Here is a 23615-nt window from a genome sequence, read left to right as displayed (position 1 = left end):
TTAAATTTAATTAAATTTCGTAAAAAAAATGTGTTGCCATAATTATTTTATAAATTTTCTTAAAAATGTCTAAAAGGCTTGATGTTTTTAATATAAAATTTCTCAAAAAAGTGTGCCATTTATTATTTATTTAGTTTTAATCAAATATTATTATTTTCTAGTATTTATAATTTATTTATGAATTTTTTACATTTTGTAAAAATTAATTAAGTACCTGTGATTTTATTAAATTATATTTTCGTTTATTATTTGCAAAAAAATCTGTTTTTAATACTTATACGCTTAAATTATACTTTCATTTACTTTACTGACAGAATTATTTTTTTTTTATAATTATTATTATTTTTTTATAATTATTATTATTTTTTTATAATTATCAATATAATTATTTTTTATAGTTAATTTTTATTTTTTTCTATAATTATTAATTATTATTATAATTATTAATTGTTTATTAATTATTTTATAACTATTAATGTAATTATTTTTTTATAATACTATTATATTATTATTTATATTTTTATTGTAAATATAATTATTTTTTCATAATTATAAATATTTTATTTTTTAAGTTCATCAGTACAATTATTTTATAATTACTAACATAATTATTAATACAATAATTTTTAATATGATTATTATTATTTCATAATTATTAGTGTTAATTTTTTTATAAATATTTTTTTATAATTATTAATATACATAATTATATTTTTTCAAAATGTTATGTAGTATAATGTACATATGCGTGTGATTCTATTTTATTTATACAATCCTTATTATTCTTAGTTAAACGAATTATGTTTATATTTAAATCACAGGTAATTAAAACTATATTAATATTTAATTATATTTTTAATTAATATAAAGTAAAATTTAAAAACAAAAAATACAACAATTTTAACCCTTATTATTTTATTTCATATTTTATTATTTTTATTATTAATTAATAAACAAAAAAGGACATATATTAAATATTATTCAATAAATAAGCTAAATACTTAAACAAATATTATGGCTATAAGCTTTAAAATATTATACTTTTGTCTTTTTGTTTTTTAAACGAACATTAAATTTAGTTTTAACAAAAAATTATATTGGCATATAATTACAAAGAAGTTATTAACAATACACAAACTGCTATATATTAAAAATAATAATAATGTAAACAAATTAAAAAATATTATTTATCGTAATGAGTTGTTCTTTTAATTTGATTCTGGTTTTTCATGTAGCCATGGACGAAATATTGGTAGAGTCGAAGGATAATGTGTATCCGGTTTTAAAACTGAATCAGGCCATGTATTTGAGACATCATTTCCATTATTACGAAAAGGATATGTGGCTAAGACAATTGGCAATTGTAACTTGATTTCCTTTTCCATCGATTTTGGTTCCAGAACAAAAAACACATCATAAGAAATCTTAATTAAATGACAGCCATGTAGATTTGTTGGTGGCAGTGGTGGCACATAGAGGCTATCATTTTGCCATTCATCTTTGCTACCTGGACGTATTTTTCCACGTACTAAAACTGCTAATGCACGTTTTTCCGTTTGTACCACTTTACCGCGTGCCAAGTACTCAATGGTCTGGAATTAAATTTTTGAAAAACACTTTTCTATTATCTAGTAAATCTATTGTTACCTCAGTTAGGGATGCCTTCGTGCGTTTAATTGTCACATTACTATAATTTGAAATGAATGCTGTTATAATTATACTTTCACCTGGCACATAACCGCCGCGATCCAGCGCTACTCTACACTTTACTTGACCACCACCCACACATGCTACACCTAATTTATGCTCCACTTCACAGGTGAATGGTTGCTGTAATCAAATTTATATTTAAAGATTATTTTATATATAAAAAGTATAGTATTAGAACTTACTGCCAAAATAGGTTTCTCCAAATTTAAGTCAATTGGATTCATAACTATAAAAACTTGATGATTTTTGTGTATAAGACCATTAGGTTCCCGCAGTGCTGCCTTACAATAATACTGTATCCAACCATAACGACCTAGAAATGTTGATGGCAATCCCACTGGTAAGCCAAGTTTAAATGGAAAACTATGTATACCAGGCGATAGTACTGAAGGCCCTTGATCTATATCACCCAATAAGCGTAAACGGAAGTCTATATAATTTTCTTTATCATATGTACGTTCCTGTCTTGCAGAACCACCGCGCACCACACCTTCACCAACTACATGAAAGTGTAGACCCAATGCGGCGGTATCGTCTTGTAATTCCAATAGTACTCTACCGGATAAAAATTGACCAGGAAAGTAAAGTAAAGATGTATTATCGAAGATAATAAGAAACTTTAGAAGTTTTCGTGGCATTTTGTTGACTATGTATAGTTTTGTTTAATGTAATTGCATTATTAGTTTATATAAAAAAGATTTGTCGGTCTCAATATGGCGAAATTTTTGAAATTTAATTTAATCTATGGATCATAAAAAAAATGAAGAAATATTAATTTGTTTAAATGAATAAATTTGTAAAAAAAAAATAGTCAGTGATTGCATACGTAAATGTAAAATATGATTAGAACCCACTGCAGATCCAATTAGCTACGGATGATTTAAGGTCCTTATCAATATATTTTATTAATTAGATTTATATGCTATGTACAATACTTGTAGCAGTGTTGGATGTAAGATTATCTTGAAACATGCGAGGCACTATCTGGCTACTTAGAAGTTATATTTTACATAATAATAGTAATGGAGTTCTCATAGTCTTGGCTGAGTTAAGAAGTTTAACAATACTCTTTATATATATTCATTCGAATCCTATCTGAGTTTGGGTCTGCTTGTTTTCTACCTAATTTTATCAAGCGTTGTAAAACTGAAAAATTGTATCTGACTACGATTCTAAGCTAAATAGGCTTTTTCGAACAATTCATTTTTATCTAATACATAATAACAACAAGTTATTAATAGTGTAGTTTATTGAAATAAAACCTATATTTACTATTTTGACTTTATAATGATAGTTTAGCTATAGTACCATATATTCCAAGTCTAATTTAATGAGCAACAAAAAAATAATTTGTTCTATCAAACATCAAAAATATCAGGAGATAAAATAATATATTATAATAAGATGGCAAGAAATAAAGATTAGACTTTATCTGATTTGATTAAGATGAGATCTGGTCCGTAATTTTTACTGGGAGGTTTATCACCAAAACTTAATAAACACTTGATGAATATAGCAAATAAACTTCTTAAAGTAGTACCAACGTTAACATAGACTAGAACTCGTTGAACGATGGAAAATTCAAGGAGGATCCAGGAAAATTTATGCAGACAACTAAACAGACGCCAAGAATTATATGCAGTAGTAAGTTTAAAATCTAGAGAAATGTCGAAGAGATGTCGATGGAACTCCGATTTAAGAAGAAGATAGACAGCAAAACTAATTTCGAATGTAAGGTCGTGGACAGAAAGGAATTTCAGGTAGGTTGACTATTATGTCACACAATTCCTATCTGGACATGGATATTTTCAAAAATATCTACATAGAATGCAAAAAACAGAGCAGCTCAACTGTATATATTACGAATCAGTAGAGGACAATGCTGAGCATACTTTCTTCAACTGTAAAAGATGGAATGGTCACTTCACAGTCGAGAATATCATTGAAAAAATGAAATGTGTTAAGGGAAAAAAGAAAGACCTGGTGGCTAACTAATCTAAAACGAACAACAATCTGAAGATTTTCCGATTTGGAACAAGAATGGGGACATGAACGCAAGTTCAACGAGAAGCATATGACATGGATAGACAGCAGTCTCGGCTGAAGAAATACCTACTTCATAGTAGGAGTCAGACATACCATTCCGGCGACAGTCAGTTTAACAGTGCCTAAAGCATTCCACCTCCTCCACATAAAAAAAAACAAATGCTCATGTCTATGCAAATAAGACAAATAAAATATATTGTACTGAGTATAACGCAAACAAAAAGCGAGCATACACTTGAAGAGTACAACTTAGACTAATACTTAGAGTGTAACATAACTTCTGCGGCCCAGAGCCCAGAATACCTTTGGGCTACAACATAATTGCAGCTTATGTCGGATAACTTCACTTCATCTTAACAAATGGAAAGAGAGCACTTGCAGACAGACTAAAATCATGATGCTGCCGAAACCGTTGACCAGGGAAACGCTAAAAGTACTTAACTATCCGCAGAGCACCCTAAGCTGGCAGATCTCATTAATTACTGAACAAACTTTAAGTATCACCTCAAAAAGATTACTCTTGTTGAGGAAGACACTTGCAGTCTAATCTTAGAAGAAAAAGTGATTGCGATGCATATATTGTGCCAATGTCCAGCACTGACAAACAGGAAACAACTTCAAGCCAAATGAGCTGCTTGCAATAACAAGAAATGTAGTTGCGCGAACGGAAGCCACTTTAGCTTTAACTCAATAACGACATCCGAGAATCAAAGGACGAAAAAGGACCCAAGTCGTTTCGTGGTCTACTTCGGCTAATCCTTCACTTCAGTGGAGCTACTTGCTGGACGGTGCGCTGTCCCAACGTCCAACAATATATTAAGTATAACACACATTTACATCAAGCATATACTTACAGATTAAAACACAAACGAATATCTTGCAAATGAATGAACTTCGATTGAATGATTACTCTGATAACAACATGAGTGTTAGCGCGTATCTATGAATTTCAATTGAATTGAATGAACTTAGATAAATAAGGAGATCGCTTCTAAGTTAAGTGCTGGAATTTCATTCCATTGGTTCTCATTTATCTTAATTTCTTCCTTTACTTACAAATATCTTGCAAATGAATGAACTTCGATTGAATGATTACTCTGACAACATGAGTGTTAGCGCGTATCTATGAATTTCAATTGAATTGAATGAACTTAGATAAATAAGGAGATGTCTTATAAGTTAAGTACTGAATTTTCAGTCCATTCGTTCTCATTTATCTTAATTTCGTCCTTCACTTGCAAATATCTTGAATGAACTTCGATTGAATGATTACTCCGACAACATGAGTGTTAGCGCGTATCTATGAATTTCAATTGAATTGAATGAATTTAGATAAATAAGGAGATGGCTTGTAAGTTAAGCGCTGAACTTTCAGTCCATTGATTCTCATTTATCTTAATTTCTTCCTTTAATTTTCTTTGTATTTTCTATAGCTTTAGTAACCTAATTTTAATAAAATCTCAATCAATCATTATTCCAAACCACAATAAACATACCAAAGATAAACAAATCAATTGTTCAACAATATAATACATTGCTTTAAAACATTTTGATTTTATACAAAAATTTTGAACTAAATAGTATAAATATTGGAATGTTAAGTCATACTGAAAATATTTCACAATAGGCTAAAACGTTGTGGGCACGTTAACAAGGTCAAGCGCATTAACTTCATCAGCATATCCGAGCGAAGCAGCCGGTATTCTCAGAAGACGCAAGCGTACACTTCGAATCTTTGAAGTCAGATACAAACAGAACCGGAGAGAACCGGAGAGTGAAGATCAAACTTAGAATAAAGCGAATAAATATATACACAAATATTTATATATAAATAATAAATATATATCTAAATATGTATTTATTTGTAGAGGAAAAAGCGATGTACGCACAAATCTCTGTACGAAAACACAGAATAAAGTGTTCGCTAACCAGTTTTGCCATTTTGGAATTATTAAAATTTTATTTTAATTGAAATGATACCAATTTCGTAGTATTTATTTAATAAAATAATTTAAAAAAATTTTTTTTTAATTTTAAATTCATGCATATTGTATTTTGTAGGTAGATTTTTTTCGTGTCTAAATAATAATAGACAAACGAAATGCAAACTAAAGTATCTGCGTGTGCTTAGATAGAAGGCAACTTACTTAATCATATGTGTATAGCATTTATTTATTTATGTATATTTTGTAATTATAGTTCAATGCTTTTTAATATTTTTATTTAAAAAAAAAAAAATACTCCAACCGACCATGAATAAGAAAATATTATTTTTAAATTTTTCTACGGGAGCAGAAATCGTTGTTAATTGTCGTTTTCACTTTTTAATGACTTAGACTAGCTTTCAGCTAAACGCTTTGTTAGTTCACAAGAAAGACAAAATCACTCAAAAACTAATATAAAATATTAGCACTCTCACTTTTAGGCCCAAAACAGAACTTTATTACTATTTTTTATTGTTTTGCGTATATGGTATTAAAACGAATTCAATCCACATCACACATACATCACATCCACATCGACATTCTTAAAAAGCACATAATTCCAGAAAGGTTGGAGTGAAAATGTCCGGAAACAGTTAAAAACAAAACATATTTACATAGAATACACTGCAATTAATATGTTAAACAATTGCTACTACTAATAAGACTGACTAATTTATAGAGATATCAGATTATATTGTGGGACATTGGAACACCGCACCGTCCAGTAAGTCGCCACACTAAAGTGTAGGATTAGCCGAAGTAAACCACGAAACGACTTGAATCCTTTTTCGTTCTTCAATTCTCGGATGTCGTTATTGAGTTAAAGCTAGACAGGCTTCCGTTCGCATAACTACCTTGCTTATTAATGCAAGCAGCTCATTTAACTTAAGGTTGCTTTCCAAGTCATTAACAACCCAATGATGTCCCAAGACAATCTTTCTCCTGCTTGCCAGTGTTGGACATTGGCAGAATATATGCACCGCTGTCTCCTTTTCTTCTTGGCATAGCCTGCAAGTGTCTTCCTCAGCAAGAGATATCAGATTGGTTAAAATTCACTTGAATGGGAGAGAAGGTGCCTTTCAGCGTTCTGTGTACGCTAACCACTATGATCCTTTTGGTGGTTTTGTTGCTCTACGTAAGCGGAACGATAATCCGTGACATCACAACGGTTGCAAGGCTGCCACTCTAATTTCATCCATCCTAATCGGTGACTTTTAAGAAAAAATTTCAAATCCAACCAGTTAAAAAAGCAGGTCTGACATTTGCAGATATATTGTAGCGAATACAATGTTTATACCTAAACTTATGGAATCTCTTTAGCACATTTGGGATGATTATGTACGGATTTAGTATGAAAATTGCACATATTACTGGAGATTTGTCTAGGAAAGTACAATATTCTAATATTCTAAATTCTAATATTCTAAACATAGCACATCTCATATGCTGAGATGATCATCTTAACATAAACCTCAGAACTCTTTGTTATGATTAGAAATTAAAAAAACTTTTACAGTTTAACTTTTGCAGTAATATTTCCATTAGAAAATGAGTGGAAAATAAGAAACTTTCCTAATAAATATGATATCTCAATTTTTACAAATACCTTTGAAATCAACTGTGATTTGGATTAGATAAGATTGTAGTGTCAGCCTTGTGCACCAAAGATCTCTTGAAAACAAATAATGAGTTGTTATAATACCACGTTAGTCATTTCACCCTACGGTTACTTAATGAAGCTACAGTTTATTAGGTTGAAATGATAGCAATTAGGAAGACATGTCGGTTATTTGCAAATCACATCAAGGATAGATATAAGGTTGTCATTTTCATTGACAGCCAAGTGGTAATATAAACTCATTAAATCAAAGTTAGTGAGAAAGTATAGTTGGGCTAAATTTGCTAAATATGATTCTCATCTAGATTCCCGGTCATATGAATAATTGATAGAAATAAATAAGCAGACAGTTTAATTCACGTTAACACTTATATGGATACCTCTTAGGAGTACTAGTTTCTATTCACTTAGGTGTCGTTAAGAATGGCAACGGTTTACTTTCCTCAGTTAGCTAATAATAGATGGAAGATACACATAACATATGCAATAATACAATAGATATGGCATAATGAACAGGGGCCGAATTCAAACTCCTAGGCTGATTGCAGTTCTCTAAGGCCAAAGATAAATTATTCCATAGAAACAGCGCATTCCGCTTAACATTTATTGCAGAAGTGATGAAAAACAATATTAAGAAAAGATAAAGTGACTCCCTGGCTTTGATAAACAGTCTGTCAGACTAGCTATCAGTAAGAAATAAATATCTGTTGAACTATATTCGGGATGAATCTTGTTTACCTATGGGTGTTTGTTACGGGGAATATGATAGTAAAACGGTGAATAATTGCTAATTAAGAGAAACGGAACAGCGTCTGACAAAATCTCATTAAAGAAACAAACCTTACATGTAAATACAACGGAAAGCAAATATTTTATTAACTATAAGCGTGTAAATAGATCACTTATAGACTCACTTCTAAAGCGAATAATAAACTCACAAGTAAAATAGTTAATTTCAAATAAATGTCTATTTAAAATATGATGCTAATAACAATATATTTAAAATAGAATACATTATTAATTGAAAATCTATCTTTCAGCGAAGCAGTAGTCCCATTCCTATGCATATGATAGCTATGCATGGAGGTTATTTAAATATCACGTAACTATCCATCCATTTTATTGACATCCCGACGGTTCAATATTATTTATTGTTTAAAGTAGGTTAATTTTTTAATAGCTTAATCACACTTTCAGTATTTATAAATTAATGTAGGTTTGCGTACATATATGTTTTCTCAGTCACAGGAATATAACAACCATTTGTAAGCCGATTAAGGTGGTCAGAGAGGTTATCCTAAAAATTTAAGTACATCAATTGCAACTTTTTACTTAAATCTTCTTTGTAAAGAAAATCTATAAATCTTCTTTAATAGAACAATTAAATAGATAATGGGATAGATTAAAGATATTTAGACATCTGTAAATTTCTTAATCTCTTTTAAATGCAACGCTCTATATAAATATCTTTATACTTAGACACTATCGATAGATAGAATGTTAAAGGATTACTATAAGTAAGGCAATCATGCTAGAAGGTTGAATATTTCTTTCAATAACTACTGCCGCGGCTTTAAGTCATTGCCATATGCGTAACGGAGACTTGCTTTCTAGAGTAAGTAAATAATAAATAGTTTGTAGTTTGTAGCTTATCTACTGAGTCTTTACTTATTAGAAAATAAACACAAACAATTTCTAAGTAATTATAATCCTATTTTATAGCCTATATAAATGTATCTATGCACTTAGACAATTCATTATACTTTATACCAGAGATGCTTAAAGCATATTAAAATAATCATACAGTTTATTGTTCTTAAACTTTGTGGTTCCTATTTAAAATAAAAATAATATAGTAGTCATTGGTCAAAAAAGGTTGGAAACCACTGTTCTAGAGCATCGTCGTTATATACAAAACATCTCCTTAAAAATCATATTGGAATTCAGATAAGATTCAAAATGAATAAAACCCTTTTTATTTTAATCAGCAAAGACCTCGGTAACTCTAGGATCACTCTCAAAACACAGCCTGGGTATTTTAAATTAAGAGAAAATTTATGATTTAAATTTATGAATACAATTCCACAAGATTGCATATATAACACTTTAATGATATGTATTTCTTTATATAGAACTACATTGAAATTCTAAAATACTAAAAACCAAAAACAGCGTTTCTAATCTCCAAAATTGTATATTCCAGTTTTACTTTCGTTAGATAGAATTTGATATGGCAGTGTTTTTAATAATAATAATTAACATTCAACAAATTAAAATAATAATTCAAAAATATTATAAACACACACTATCATAGATAACGATCATCTACATAACCCATTGGAGCTGATTTGAATAGCTAATATTTATTTAAACATACTTCCTTTATACTTTGTACTGCACACTCTTCACAGTGTTTACCCCACAGAAATACCTTTTTCAAATCGTATTTTTGCATAATACATGCATACAAGCTCACTTTAGTCTGACTTTAATATACCTATTAAACATTATGTGTATTGTATATTATATACCATATAAACGAATCTATGTTTAAAAAACTGCACTTTTTGTTTTGTTTTTAGCCAAGCCTTTTTTGTCTATCCTACATGGAAGTACCCATTTAAACACAGGCGATATTCACAATCACAGCTGTTTAAGCTCGTCTTTGGCCAGCGCTCACGTAATTCATAAACAACAAGTTTTGACTAGAAGTCCGTTTGTGTCAAGCTCTTATATCATATGCGCATGTTTTTAATACAACGACTGCGATCAAACGCGATTACAAGCTATCTTAGCCAACTCACAGTGGGTGCAACTCGCGCAATTGACTATGAAAACACTGAATGTCTTCGTATATTTACATACCAACCAGAGAGCTCTTTAAAAACGTACCGCACACATGCATACACCGATCATATAAAGCACAATACAATTTATGCCCCCGGAATATCTCCTCTACTTTAGACTAAAACGTCTATGTCACACTTAACCACCACTCGCGATACCAAAACAACTTAACTCACCGCCGCTCGAATCAGTACTGATCAGTGATCACTCGTACCTTCAAATGTACTAGTACTAGTAAGCCAGTATTTATTCGAGCAAGTTTTTTATTTTGGCCAGGTTTGACGTGTTGGCTTTTCTATTCTGTTGCTCTTCGCCTCTCTCTTTTTCTTCTTGATTTCTCTTCTTTTTGTTAAATTTGCTTTTTTATCTGCTGGTTTTTATTAGGTTTAATAATGCAAATACCTGAATTATAGTCGGAATTATAACTAGTTTCAACTATTTCTCTTTTCGACTACGACCTCTTAAAATGATCACCCCTACATTTCGCATATAAATAGCTTCTTCTTAAACTGCCTATCCATTGCAGGAATTTGACGGTCAGATTTATTTCACCTTAATAAAAATGTTCGTATAAGATACAAAGAAATAAAATACATGAGATATATTGCAAAAGTTAAAGTAAAAAAAGAACTATTTTATCTTGGCAATAGAATTCCAATACGCCATTTCATATTAAGTCGTTTGAATAACTGTTACCAAATTTTTCTTAGTCCAGCTCATTCACGGATCTTCTAAGTCACAACATCTATTACGTCTTATACCGCATTTTTCCTTTTATTATTCCTTGTAGTATCATTTGTAATAGGGTTTATTTACTACTAGAAGGATAGTAGCACTTAATATAAACTGTCTTACGGAGCTTTATGGTTATAAATGATTCGCGGTCTTTTTGACATCGTCTTAGCCCTTCTACATTTATTATATGATCGGCCAAGGGTGTCTTTAATAAACGATTGTAGCACCACATACCATAAGGTTCTATTTAATACATTGTTGCGACTTTAAATATAAAATAACATTTTTCTGTTTGAAATATGCACAGATTAAATCAGTATGTTCTTATTATAATGAAAGTATTATTCATTGTTTATATAACTGAAGAAATAAAAATTCAATCCATAAATATGAAGACGCCACTTCATTTATTTTTCTTTTTTTTTTGGTGAAGAGGTGGAATGCTTTATGCACCATCAAACTGATCAACTGTCGTCAGAATGGTATGCCCAACTCTCTAAAATTAATAACATTATTCTCCCTCGGAAACGCGTTCACATAACTTCGAATAGGGTCTCTTTTATGTTAGCATTTCAAACCATGCTCAGACCTCCACATTTTCACCGCATTTTCTTCGCGTCTTCACTATTTATTTATGTATCTATATGCAGGGTTGTTAGTCCACGTTTGTATTCGACTTAATTGATATTGGCTTCATTGCAATGATGTTGATATGTTCATGATACGAAGAAAGGGATCGATAAACGTATTGTAGAGTCAGGACAGGTAGATATTACTCACACAGTACTTGATTATATTCTTTTACAAGAAGCTTTTTGCCGGAATGTGGTTAATATACGCCATGCGATTTTAACCAAATGAAATCCGCATAGCCGAGTATTAACAAGATTTGATATTATTCCCTTGCATCTCGCAGCGTATACCGTAATAAGACATATCCTTTGTATATGCCTAGCAAGATTTGTTTATTCCATGAACAGCCTGCGAAAGCTTTCAATACATATCGCGGTGGCATGAGTAGAACACACCAATATACTGTTAAGAACGATAACCATGATTTTTGGTTTGGTGGTGATCCTAAATTCACCAATTTCAATGGGATGAGTCAAAGATATCAAAGTGGGTGACGAAAGATAAAAGATACGATATAAAATATGTTTTCATTACCTTGACTCTATTATATCTGTGAACAGTTTTAAGTCACACTAAGAATAACTGAATACGGGGCTTTATAATATGATGGATCTGATGCCTTTGTATCTGCCTGTGTTTACCAGAATTCGCTGTGTTTTTAGGTTGTTGAGTGTTGGATTATTGTGATTGTCAATGATATTGAACAGTTTCAGTGCACGATCTTTAATATATTTTTCGACTGAATCGATTCTCAGATCTCTATGAATATGAATAGTATTAGTAGCTAAAATAATCAATACTCATAGTGATAGTTCATAATATTATTACCTCGAAGAAACACAAATTCCTATATAACGAATTTAAATTAAAAAATGTTCATTTTAATGGATAGAGTTAATTTATTTTCGTTTTATGGAACAGTTCAATCACAATTTAACAATTAGCAAAAATTTCAGTAGACTTGTAGTTTTTCATATTATATTATATATTGTATATATTTTACAATAAAATATTTTTTATAAGCTAAATATTTCACATAAAGCAGATCGTTTATTTGTTTTTTCTGTTTTTGTTTTTGCTTGGATATTCCGTTTCGAGTTGGTTCTCTTATAAACTATTACTTTTGGTAATATCGATAAAGTGCAGCCAATACATTAAAATTCATAGTTAATTTGGTGCAAGAAAATTTTTTAAATATTTATAACTATAATATACAATTCAATTTTTATAAAATTATTCAATGTAACATTATTTTACCCCACAAAATATACTTAAATTACGAATAAAAAACTACTTCACATCTTATCAAAATCAAAAATTCAAATCCGGTGGAACTAAATTGTTAATTTATATTGTGTTTTGCTAGGGCTCATATATGCTTGGCAGTTTAGTACGGAATCAATTTAAAGAAATTTTAGCGACATTGTTAAATAATGAGAACTTATAATACATAATATTAATGTTAATGACATAAAAATGTGACATTTTATTTTTTAATTTGTAGTTCATTTCGTGTTTTGTTGGCCTAATTTTATATATATTTTATTGGATTCTAGGCAAGTTCCAAACGTTTCATTTCCTTAAAGAGTTCATTACCCATTTGTGCGGGACTTCTAGTAACAATTACACCTGCTTTCTCTAGTGCCTTAATCTTATCACCAGCACCACCTTTACCGCCTGATATAATAGCACCAGCATGACCCATTCTTCTGCCGGGCGGCGCAGAAAGACCAGCAATAAATGATACTACTGGCTTAGCTTTAATACCCTATAATTATAAATATAATTAATATTATATATAAAGGAATCAATATTTTTATTTAATAAACATACCGTATTATATTGTGTCAAATATTCAGCAGCTTTTTCTTCAGCAACACCACCAATTTCACCAATTAAAATAATACCCTTAGTTTCGGGATCCTTCAAGAAAACTTCGAGACAATCAATGAAATCAGTGCCGTTGAATGGATCACCACCGATGCCTACGCATAAAGTCTGACCAAGTCCAACTTCAGTAGTTTGGTTTACAGCTTCGTAAGTAAGAGTGCCCGATCTGGACACAACACCAATTTTTCCGCGCTTATGAATGTGACCAGGCATAATTCCTATTTTACACTATAAAAATATTAAAAATTATAAATTAAATTTTTGATTTATTTATAATTTTATTATTATTTATTATTAATTAAAATTAATTCGACTTTAATTTGTTTTTTAAACTAAATGATTGGTTTAAAAATTATATTAAAAATAAGAACAATTCTATAAAAAAATAATTTTATAAATGGAATAATGAAAATTAATAATATATAAATAAATAATAAATAATGAAAATGTAAAATTATAAACATATATAGTAATAAATTGTTGACTTGCAAAAAGTGTTAAGAACTATCAAACTATCAAAGTTTGACCCAACAATTCTCTTTATTCGTCCATACCATTCAAAAACACTAATTTAATTAATAAATTTAATTTAATATATTCTGTATTCTATATAATTCTAACATATAAGGAATAAAAATATAAATAATTTATTATATTTTACTAAAACATTAATATTTATTAAACATAATTTAAGTGACTAGGTTTAAAATAACTGTGAATGATAAAGAAACTTAAAGAAAGTATTGTAGAACTCAGTGTGACTATCCTAACCTAAACTCTAGACACAGAGTTGTGAACCACATAAATTACTGAAGGAATTTGGTTCAGTATTTCGAGCACACTCTGAATCATTGGTCCGATTCATTATTTTTTTTAACAAAACAACATATATCCTTCTCACGTCTCACAATCAATTTCAAAACATATATTGGCGTTAAATGCATTCATATTTTCTGGCTTCCAGGACGACTTTTGTCAACATTTTGTCTCTGCGGATGAGGAAGTAACTATGCTCCTCATTATAAATATATTTCATGTGTTAGCTTAGAGGAGCTTTATAATCTTTGGGACCCCATTTCTAGCTGACATAAAAAAGCTGTCATCATTTAAAGTTATGATTACAGCCAAGTTTATAGATGTGTCATGTTGTTTCCGTCTACTTGATTGTGGAATCTCGTCTTCTAAAATAGACGCAGTTCGTATACTAAAACCTTCGAACTTCTACCTAAAAGGTAATTTTTTTATATCTGGTGTACCTAAAGTATGTTATCTCTGGTATTACAATGGGTTATTATTTATGTTCAAGTGAGATTTACGGCATAAAGCTAAAGCTGTCCAACATAAATTAACTCATTTGACCAATTTGATCTTATATTTGTTATATATAAAATTGCTTTAAATCTAAAAATATTATATATTAACTCGTTTTGAGCTGTAAGCACTTGATGGTGTGAAAAGATCAAGTAACTTGAGAACGTGAACTCATCCCCACAAGAGGCGATTATTTGTTAGGCAGTTTAATGTGTCCTCTATGCAATAGAGATGCAAAATATGTAAAATTGTTAGAAAAATTATTACACCAACGCCTGTCGGATATATTGCTATATCCATGCTATATCTCGACTATATTTCAAGATATCAAAAAAATTTTTGTTTGTTTCAACTTCTGTGATCTCTAATAGACTAAATATACATTAAAACTTTATCAAAATCTTACGAGCGGATCTATGTAAAGGCAGACTTTGATAGGTTAAATGAATAAAAAAATTGTATATAAAAACTTAAGTTTTAACAAAATTTAATCGAAATAATATTTACATTTAAATTCCTTAACCTTAAACTTAATTTATATTTAAGATTCATTATCTAATAGTAAATAGATTAAGGCGGCGCCGTGACCTGTTGATAATTGAAGAGATCTCAAATTGGCACACATCCAAACATTTTGTAAATAAAGAACTTTACACTTTTTATAATGCTACAGGTAAAAAATTTATCATTTCGCTGATAATAGAAAAACGAAAGTATAATTCTAATTTTTAAAGTAATTATTTTTAATCTGGAAAAACAATTTTAATTTATAAATTTGATTACAGATGTTGCATTATGAATCATGAGAAAGAAACTGCTTTCGTCATAAATACTTTTCTTGAAGATGGCATTATTAAATGGTTTTAGTGTGGAACAAAGTTTTTATATTGATAAGTAAAGATACAGCAAAGTACAGGGCGTAATCTACTTAAACTTTGCCCCTATCAACAAATATAAGAAGCCAATTGAAATAAAATTAAACAACCTTATCAGTACAATAATTAAACAAACAATAAAATACAGTTTATGCATAATTGAATTCAAAAACAGAAATAAAAGAATAAAGCCGACTATAATAGGAAACTTACTCTTTCTGGTGCAATAATTCCGGGACAGTTTGGACCTAATAAACGTGATTTGTTTTGTGTCAATAGGGCATGTTTGACTCGGACCATATCATGTTGAGGTACACCTTCTGTTATGCAAACAATTAAAGGAATTTCAGATTCAAGTGCTTCTATAATAGCAGCTGCTGCACCTGGTGGTGGTACATAAATAACAGTAGCATGCGGATCAGTTGCTTTTTTAGCATCAGCTACCTATAATATATGAGAGTTTCAATAAAATATATCCAAACCAAATAATTTCATAGAGGAATACATAAAAACGTTCAACTTACACTGGCAAAAACCGGTAAACCCAGATGAGTTGTGCCACCTTTTTTCGGTGAAATACCACCCACTAATTTTGTTCCATACTCTAAGGCCTGCTGACTATGGAAGGTTCCCTGCTTGCCTGTAAAGCCTTGGCAAATAACACGAGAGTCTGCCGTCAACTGCAGATTGAGGCGAGTTTGGTTGTACTGTGAATTCGCACGAATGCCAGTAATGAATGCATCTAAATAAAAAAAATTGTATAAGAGAAATTAAATAAATTATTTGCTTTATAAGTACAAAAAAAACATAATATTCTTTTTTGTTTGCATCATTAAATATCGGCATAACCTTGATACCAATTCGTAGTTTGCATAAATTTTATTATTTCTTCACACCTTGGCCTTTGCATGAGTTTTCTTTCACTTCTAACTTTTCATTGAGTCACATGAATATTCTTTCAGTTTTTGTCTTTCATGGGCACACACCAATTTTTGATAAAACGAAAGGGCAACATTTTTGCTTTTATCAGAATGCATTAATTAATTAAAAATTAATTGCCGGAATAACGCATTTACTCGTTTGTCAATGAAATTTTGTCTGTTTGCCTGGCATTGCACAGATAATTTTGTTCCAAGTTATATAATTTTTCATTAAGTAAAATTTATAAATAATTTATTTTCCTCTCTCATACACACCTCGTACTTTTAACAAAACTCTTGCCGAGGAAGCCATATTCAAATAAATATGTCAGTAAATATTTTATTATAAAATATTGAATAAAAATAAATTAAAAAATGTATGATTCGAACTACTTTCGCGAACTTCGATAACCTGTCGAGCGAACAGGCAAACACCAAGTGTTGCGAGTGAACCGCACAAATTTTAATGACCGAAGCAGATGTTGGAAAATAGTAGTAGAAAAGTCTGTGTAGCAACAACAGTACAGTGGAGAATTTCAATTAATTAATAACAAATTAATTTATAATACTACAAGTACAATTGAAAAATAGACTGAAAGAGTATATGTATTACAACGTCCAGAAATCACAGATGAACATCGAAGACCTTAAAAAATGGATTAATCAAAAGTAGAATAGAAAGATTTAGTTATTAACAAATAAATTTATAATACCACTACTTTAGTTGAAAAATAGACCGAAAGAGTATATGTATTATAGCATACTTATAAATAACATTCAGGAATCAAAGATGACAATCGCAAAGATCTCGACACCTTAAAAAATGGATTTATCAAAAGTAAAATAGAAAGATTTAGTTATTAACAAATAAATTTATACTATCACTACTTTAGTTGAAAAATAGACCGAAAGAGTATATGTATTATAGCATACTTGTAAATAATATTCAGGTATCAAAGATGACAATCTCAAAGATCTCGACTCCTTGAAAATTAATTAATCAGAAGTAGAATAGAAAGATTTAATTATTAACAAATAAATTTATAATACCGCTAATTAAGTTGAAAAATAGACTGAAAGAGTATATGTATTATAACATACATGAAATAACTTTCAGAAATCAAAGATGACAATCTTAAAGATCTCGACTCCTCAAAAAATTGATTAATCAAAAGTAGAATATAAAGATTTAATTATTAACAAATATATTTATAATACCACTACTTTAGTTGAAAAATAGACTGAAAGAGTATATGTATTATAACATACCCGTAAATAACATTCAGGAATCAAAGATGACAATCTCAAAGATCTCGACACCTTAAAAATTGATTTATCAAAAGTAAAATAGAAAGATTTAATTATTAACAAATATGTTTATAATACCACTACTTTAGTTGAAAAATAGACCGAAAGAGTATATGTATTATAGCATATTTGTAAATAATATTCAGGAATCAAAGATAACAATCTCAAAGATCTCGACACCTTAAAAAATTGATTTATCAAAAGTAAAATAGAAAGATTTAGTTATTAACAAATAAACTTATAATATGACTACTTTAGTTGAAAAATAAACTGAAAACATATATATGTATTATATCAAACCTGTAAATCAGGAATCATAGATTGATATTATATTATCATCATAGGAATCATAAATAAATATCTGAAAATTCGCAATGCCTTAAAAAATTCATTAATCAAAAATAGAATAGCAAGATTAACTAATAAAGTTAAAAAATAGACTTAAAATATATAAGTATTTTATCATATACCTATAAACAATGTTCAGAAACGTACCTCTTTATCTACACAATAGAAGTACTTAATCAAAAATATTATTCGAAAATCGTAGAAGAGCATCTTCGACATCGTAATGCTTTAGAAAATAGTTAAATATATTATTTATTAACAAATAGATTTATAATATGTGTACTAAAGATATAATAGAAAAATATACTGAAAATCTATATATAATATATTATATTATAGTTTAAAATAGAAATAAATGCAATTAATCGAAAACAATGCACAAGAAACAAAGATGAAAATCTCAGACACGATCTCTGTCTTAAAAAGTGGATTTATCAAAAGGAGAATAGAAAACTAAACGTTTGTTCAATACTTTTTAATATATTCTATATTTCGACTCTCTTTGATAGTCATCATCAGGATCAGGATCTCAAATTATTAAATATTAATAAAATCTATATCCGTACGTCACGTTCGTAGTTTAGTTTCGTTGTTCATATTACATATACATATAGAAATATGGAATATATTACAAAATATTAAACAAACGTTTAATTATTAAAAAAGAAAATCTGTAGGCAGATATAAAATATATATAAAACATTATTAAAAAATCAGGCCGACAAATAAGTTTAAAATTTAATAGAATACAAAACTTTAATTATTAAAAAATAAATTTATAAACCACTAATTTAATTTATCTTACAATAGAAATAGATTCACTTAATCAAAAGCATTGTAAAGGAATTACAGATGAGTTTTGTAAGAGCCATGTTGCCTTAAAAATATGACTAATGAAAAGTAGAATAGACAATTCACTTAATCGAAAATATTATTCGAAATTACAGAAAAGCATCTCCGAGATTCAAATGATTTCAAAAATGGATTAATCAAAAGCAGAAGGAAAAATTTTAATTATTAACAAATTTATTTTAATAATACTAATATAATTAAAAAATTTACTAAAAGTTCAAATGTATTGTAGCTCTAAAACTGATCAATATATGCCTTTAATTATAAATACTATTCGAAAATCATAGATGAGAATTTCCGAGGACGAAATATTTTAAAAAGTTGATAAATCAAAACTATTCGAAATGAAATACACATATACACAAATACACAAAACTACCGCAATTGCATCTGAACCTTTTAATATAATGATGCCATAGAAAATTGATAAACCAAAAATGGAATATGAAGAATTTTAATTTCCATATAGATTTCTAATACTTAATTCCAATAGAAATTCTAATAATAAGATCTTTCCAGTTTTACAATGCACACCTAAGCTAAGTGGCCCTTAAGTGTTCAATAAGATACATTAAAGTGTCACTTAAAACAAAGTCCATTCGCCACTTAAGTGTTCATTTTAAAATGTGGCCTAATTGTATCAAATCATAACATATTTCAAAAACTTACTTCCTATACTTTATAACAGATAGATATGTTCAACAAAATATCTCCACTAAATACCGTGAGACCTTAATGAGTAAATTAATTCGAATTAATCAAAATAATATTCCGACATCACCGATGAGCATTTCCAAACTCACATCACAACTACATATTATGCTGCCTTAATAAATCAATCTTCTCATCTCCAATTCATAAAAATTATATGCCGATCTTACAGATGTAATCAAATTTTAACTTTTAAATACAATAAATCTACAACAGCACAGTATAATAATTGTTCGCTATTATAGATAACCTTTAAAATCGCTTCTTTACTTACTATGGCACCCTGAGAAATTGAGCAATGCATCTCAAAGCAATTTAAATAATATTCCGGCATCTCACATTAGCATATCGAAATCGGAACTCAACTTTTATAAACAATGATTTAAATGGTAAATCAAAAAATGGTTAATCCATCTATATATCCTATTTCTAATTTAAAATAAAGGGTCTCTAAAATGTAAGAGGCCCTTTTTTCACTGCTTCTTGCACTCTCTTCTAGTATTTCCCCGACTGCTTACGTTTAATATATGAGCAGGTCTATAGTTAATGAATATGACTAAAATTTCCTGAGAAGTAATTTATTATTTTTAATTTTATTATTACCCATTAGCAATTTTAGAAATATCAATTAAGAAGAAAGTGTATGTTCAGATCCCAAATTAATTTATTAATTAAATTTTGAAGAGTTTAAATTATTTTATTTGAACTTGCAGACATTCTTATGTCTAACTTACTTTAACAAATGGTATAGTAACGAACATCATCAGCTCTTGTCTCCTTCGACCGTACAGTTGCATAACCCCACTAGAAAAATAATCAGTACAGCCTCTCTCCACACTTCATGCATCGATTCCTTTCATTAGTTTGTAAATACATTAGCAACTCAACGCAATTAACATCAATGAGGTCCAACATAAAATAAGACTAATTTACAATCATATCGAAGCATTACCTCAACACAAGCTGGTTTCAATTACCATTCACGTACTCTCTCAACTCTCTCCTATATCTTACAAGTCTTCTTCTTTTACTCGTTTCTTCTAACATTTCTTCTAACACGTATATTCATTCATCTGATTTTCATCATCTTTCATACTATGTAAATTTTAATGGGTTAGAAGGAAATGGGTTTAGAGAATTTTTATTGCCATACTTTTTGAGATTTTCATATCTCTTTAATGTCTTTCATCCGTTTTTATTTCTATATAATAATACAGTATATATTTTGAAAGGGTTGGGAACTATGTAACCACGTTACGGTATCCTTTGAGGATTATACTAATACAGTATAGTCTCACTTCTAAAGACTTTGACGTTATATCTTTCGTTATACTGAGAGTCTAATATAGTTTCATTGGTTTTAATTTTAAAACTCCATAATAACATCCATCTCGGTCTTTAAAAATATATCATAACTTTTTATTTATATTTACTAATACAGTATAATCTCGCTTTGACATTATATATTTCATTATAGTCTAATGAGTGAGTCTAATGAAATCCATCTGCGTCTTTAATAATATACAAGGTGAGATGAAAAAACTGCAACAAAGTAAAACGCCATAATTTTTTCATTTTTTTTAAATTTTATTGAATGAAAGCAAAAAATGTCGGAAATAACATCAAATTTGAGAATCGGTTTAGATTTGTTCGAATTGGCCACCTTTGGCACGAACTATGGCCTTCAAACGGCCAATGAAACCATCACACGCTGCCCGAAAGTGGCTCTGCGGTATTTTGTCCCATTCTCGGCGAAGCGCTTGCTTGAGATGATCGACACTTTGGTATTTTTTAGTTCCAACCTTGCTTTCCAAAATACCCCAGGCACAATAGTCCAACGGATTGGCATCCGGAGATTTTGGTGGCCATTGTGCGGTGGAAATGAAGCGAGGAACCTCATTTCTTAACCATTCTTGGATGGCGCGTGCTGAGTGCGATGGTGCTGAGTCCTGTTGGAATGTCCAAGGTCTGCGGCCGAAATGTTTGCGTGCCCAGGGCTTCAGAACTCCCTCCAAAATATTTTCGCGATAGATTTGCGCATTTAATTTGACACCACGGTCGATGAATACGAGCGGCGAGCGACCATCGGCTGTTATGGCGGCCCACACCATCACCATGGCCGGCTTTTGAGTTGTGATGGCCAACCGAAGTTGCAAATTTTCAGCTGACCTCTCTGGCAAGTAAACACGATCATTTTGTTTGTTTACAAACTGCTGGATAACGAATGGTTTCTCATCGGAGAAAACCAAATTCGGCAGTTCACCACTTTCGGCCAAGCGAAACAACTCTTTAGCTTTTTCGAGTCTAACTTTTTTTTGCGCATCAGTAAGATCTTGCACTTTTTGGAACTTGAATGGCTTTAGTCCAAGCTCATTTTTCAATATTTGCCGAATGGCATATTGCGATATGTTCAGCTCACGAGCCATTTTTCGTCCACTGCGACGCGGATTTCGTTCAATTAGCTTCTTCACTTTTCGAACCATTTCTGCCGATGTTGCTGTTTTTTTTCGTCCACTTCCTTGACGTCGGGCTACGCTACCAGTATCATGGTAACGAGCGATGGTACGAGACACAAAAGATTTATTAACTTTTAAATGCTGGAGGGCTCTGACGATAGCTACTTGTGGTTTTCCAGCCAAATGCAAAGCAATCACACTATCACGCTTGAATTCCATCACAAATAACTTTTTTTCTGAAAAATAATGAGCTGTCACTAGAATAAATCTGACAGCTGTGGGACGAGCGGTTTAGAAATGACAGCAGTCTGAAGTTGGTTGCAGTTTTTTCATCTCACCTTGTATACACACATCATATATTTACCAAGTTTCAGAAAGAGTTCAAATTATCAGTAAAATTGATGTCTTGAAATTTCAAATATTCCTCTAAAAATATTAAATTCAATTTTTATTAAAATTTTGATTACTTGGAGTATACTTAATAGTTGTATCTGCATCAAAGTATACAATCTCACCTTTATAGTTAATAGAATATAAAAAATATTTTATTTTATTTGATATTATATTATCTTTTAAAATCGTTAAATATATTTATATATATATTTTATATATCGAAGAATATTTATTTAATATAATATGTATATTATATTCATATCATTTCAAATCATGTAAATCATCTTTATTACTTAGAGCAGGGATGCGATGTCCAGATCAGATGCGATCGCGAGCTAATACAAATCATTGTACAGATTGGAGGGCCGCAGAAACAAATACATACGTTCATAGTTGTTTTCCACAAAAATAAAAATAAAATAATGTAGTTTTACCAGTACACCAAGAGAATATTTTTCTTAATTGTAGTAGATTAAAACATGTCGCGGGCCGCACAAACATTAGCCGCGGGCCGTACTTTGGACAGCCCTGCTTTAGTGAATTTGTATAGAGTTCCTCACCTTTTTAAAATTAAAATAAAAAACTTTTTGTATTGGAACACAAAAGATTTTATAGTTTTAAATTGTTCATAATTATAAAAATCTTATACAAAATAATAGGTACATTTAAAATTAATTAAAATTTATTTAAGTGACTTTTTTTTAATTACTGGGTTTATCTATTTTGTTCGATAAATAGAGCAAAAACGATCTGTTCTATGTAAAATTTTTTACAAATTTATGGTTTGTACTACGAATAACATAAATTATGTTATAAAAAATAATAATAATTATAAAATTTTAAAAACTCGTTTGATATGATATTTATAATTTTGCAAAAAAAAATTTAAACACATGGACAATCTGTAGTTTAGACCAGTGGTTACCAACCCAGAAGTAAATATATTACCGGCCCGATTTTACAAGGATTGTATTTTG

At 29.7% G+C, this 23615-nt stretch overlaps 2 protein-coding genes across 3 annotated transcripts; both read right to left on the bottom strand.

Moving 5' to 3' along the window:
* Window positions 1-903: 903 nt before the first annotated feature.
* On the bottom strand, window positions 904-10401 carry LOC119672117 (arrestin domain-containing protein 17). Of its 2 annotated transcripts, none has more exons than XM_038083084.1 (4): window positions 10252-10401; window positions 1893-2452; window positions 1648-1830; window positions 904-1592 (listed from the first exon to the last, which is right to left on the bottom strand). In XM_038083084.1, exons 2-4 carry the CDS (start codon window positions 2346-2348, stop codon window positions 1209-1211), a joined length of 1023 nt encoding a protein of 340 aa, XP_037939012.1. In that variant the 5' UTR covers window positions 2349-2452; window positions 10252-10401; the 3' UTR covers window positions 904-1208. The 2 variants fall into 2 exon arrangements, with proteins under 2 accessions (XP_037939012.1, XP_037939011.1); XM_038083083.1 differs by having other exon boundaries at window positions 10225-10395.
* Window positions 10402-12638: 2237 nt separating this feature from the next.
* Window positions 12639-17021, bottom strand: LOC119669306 (succinate--CoA ligase [ADP/GDP-forming] subunit alpha, mitochondrial). Its single transcript, XM_038079148.1, has 5 exons — window positions 16847-17021; window positions 16175-16392; window positions 15864-16094; window positions 13408-13692; window positions 12639-13342 (listed from the first exon to the last, which is right to left on the bottom strand). Exons 1-5 carry the CDS (start codon window positions 16881-16883, stop codon window positions 13127-13129), a joined length of 987 nt encoding a protein of 328 aa, XP_037935076.1. The 5' UTR covers window positions 16884-17021; the 3' UTR covers window positions 12639-13126.
* Between the last annotated feature and the right edge of the window lie 6594 nt (window positions 17022-23615).

The sequence above is a fragment of the Teleopsis dalmanni genome, chromosome 1, assembly GCF_002237135.1.
Source record: "Teleopsis dalmanni isolate 2A chromosome 1, ASM223713v2, whole genome shotgun sequence".
Lineage (NCBI taxonomy): Eukaryota > Metazoa > Arthropoda > Insecta > Diptera > Diopsidae > Teleopsis > Teleopsis dalmanni.
Note: the sequence above shows the minus strand (reverse complement) of the source record. Positions and strands in the feature narration are given on the sequence as shown.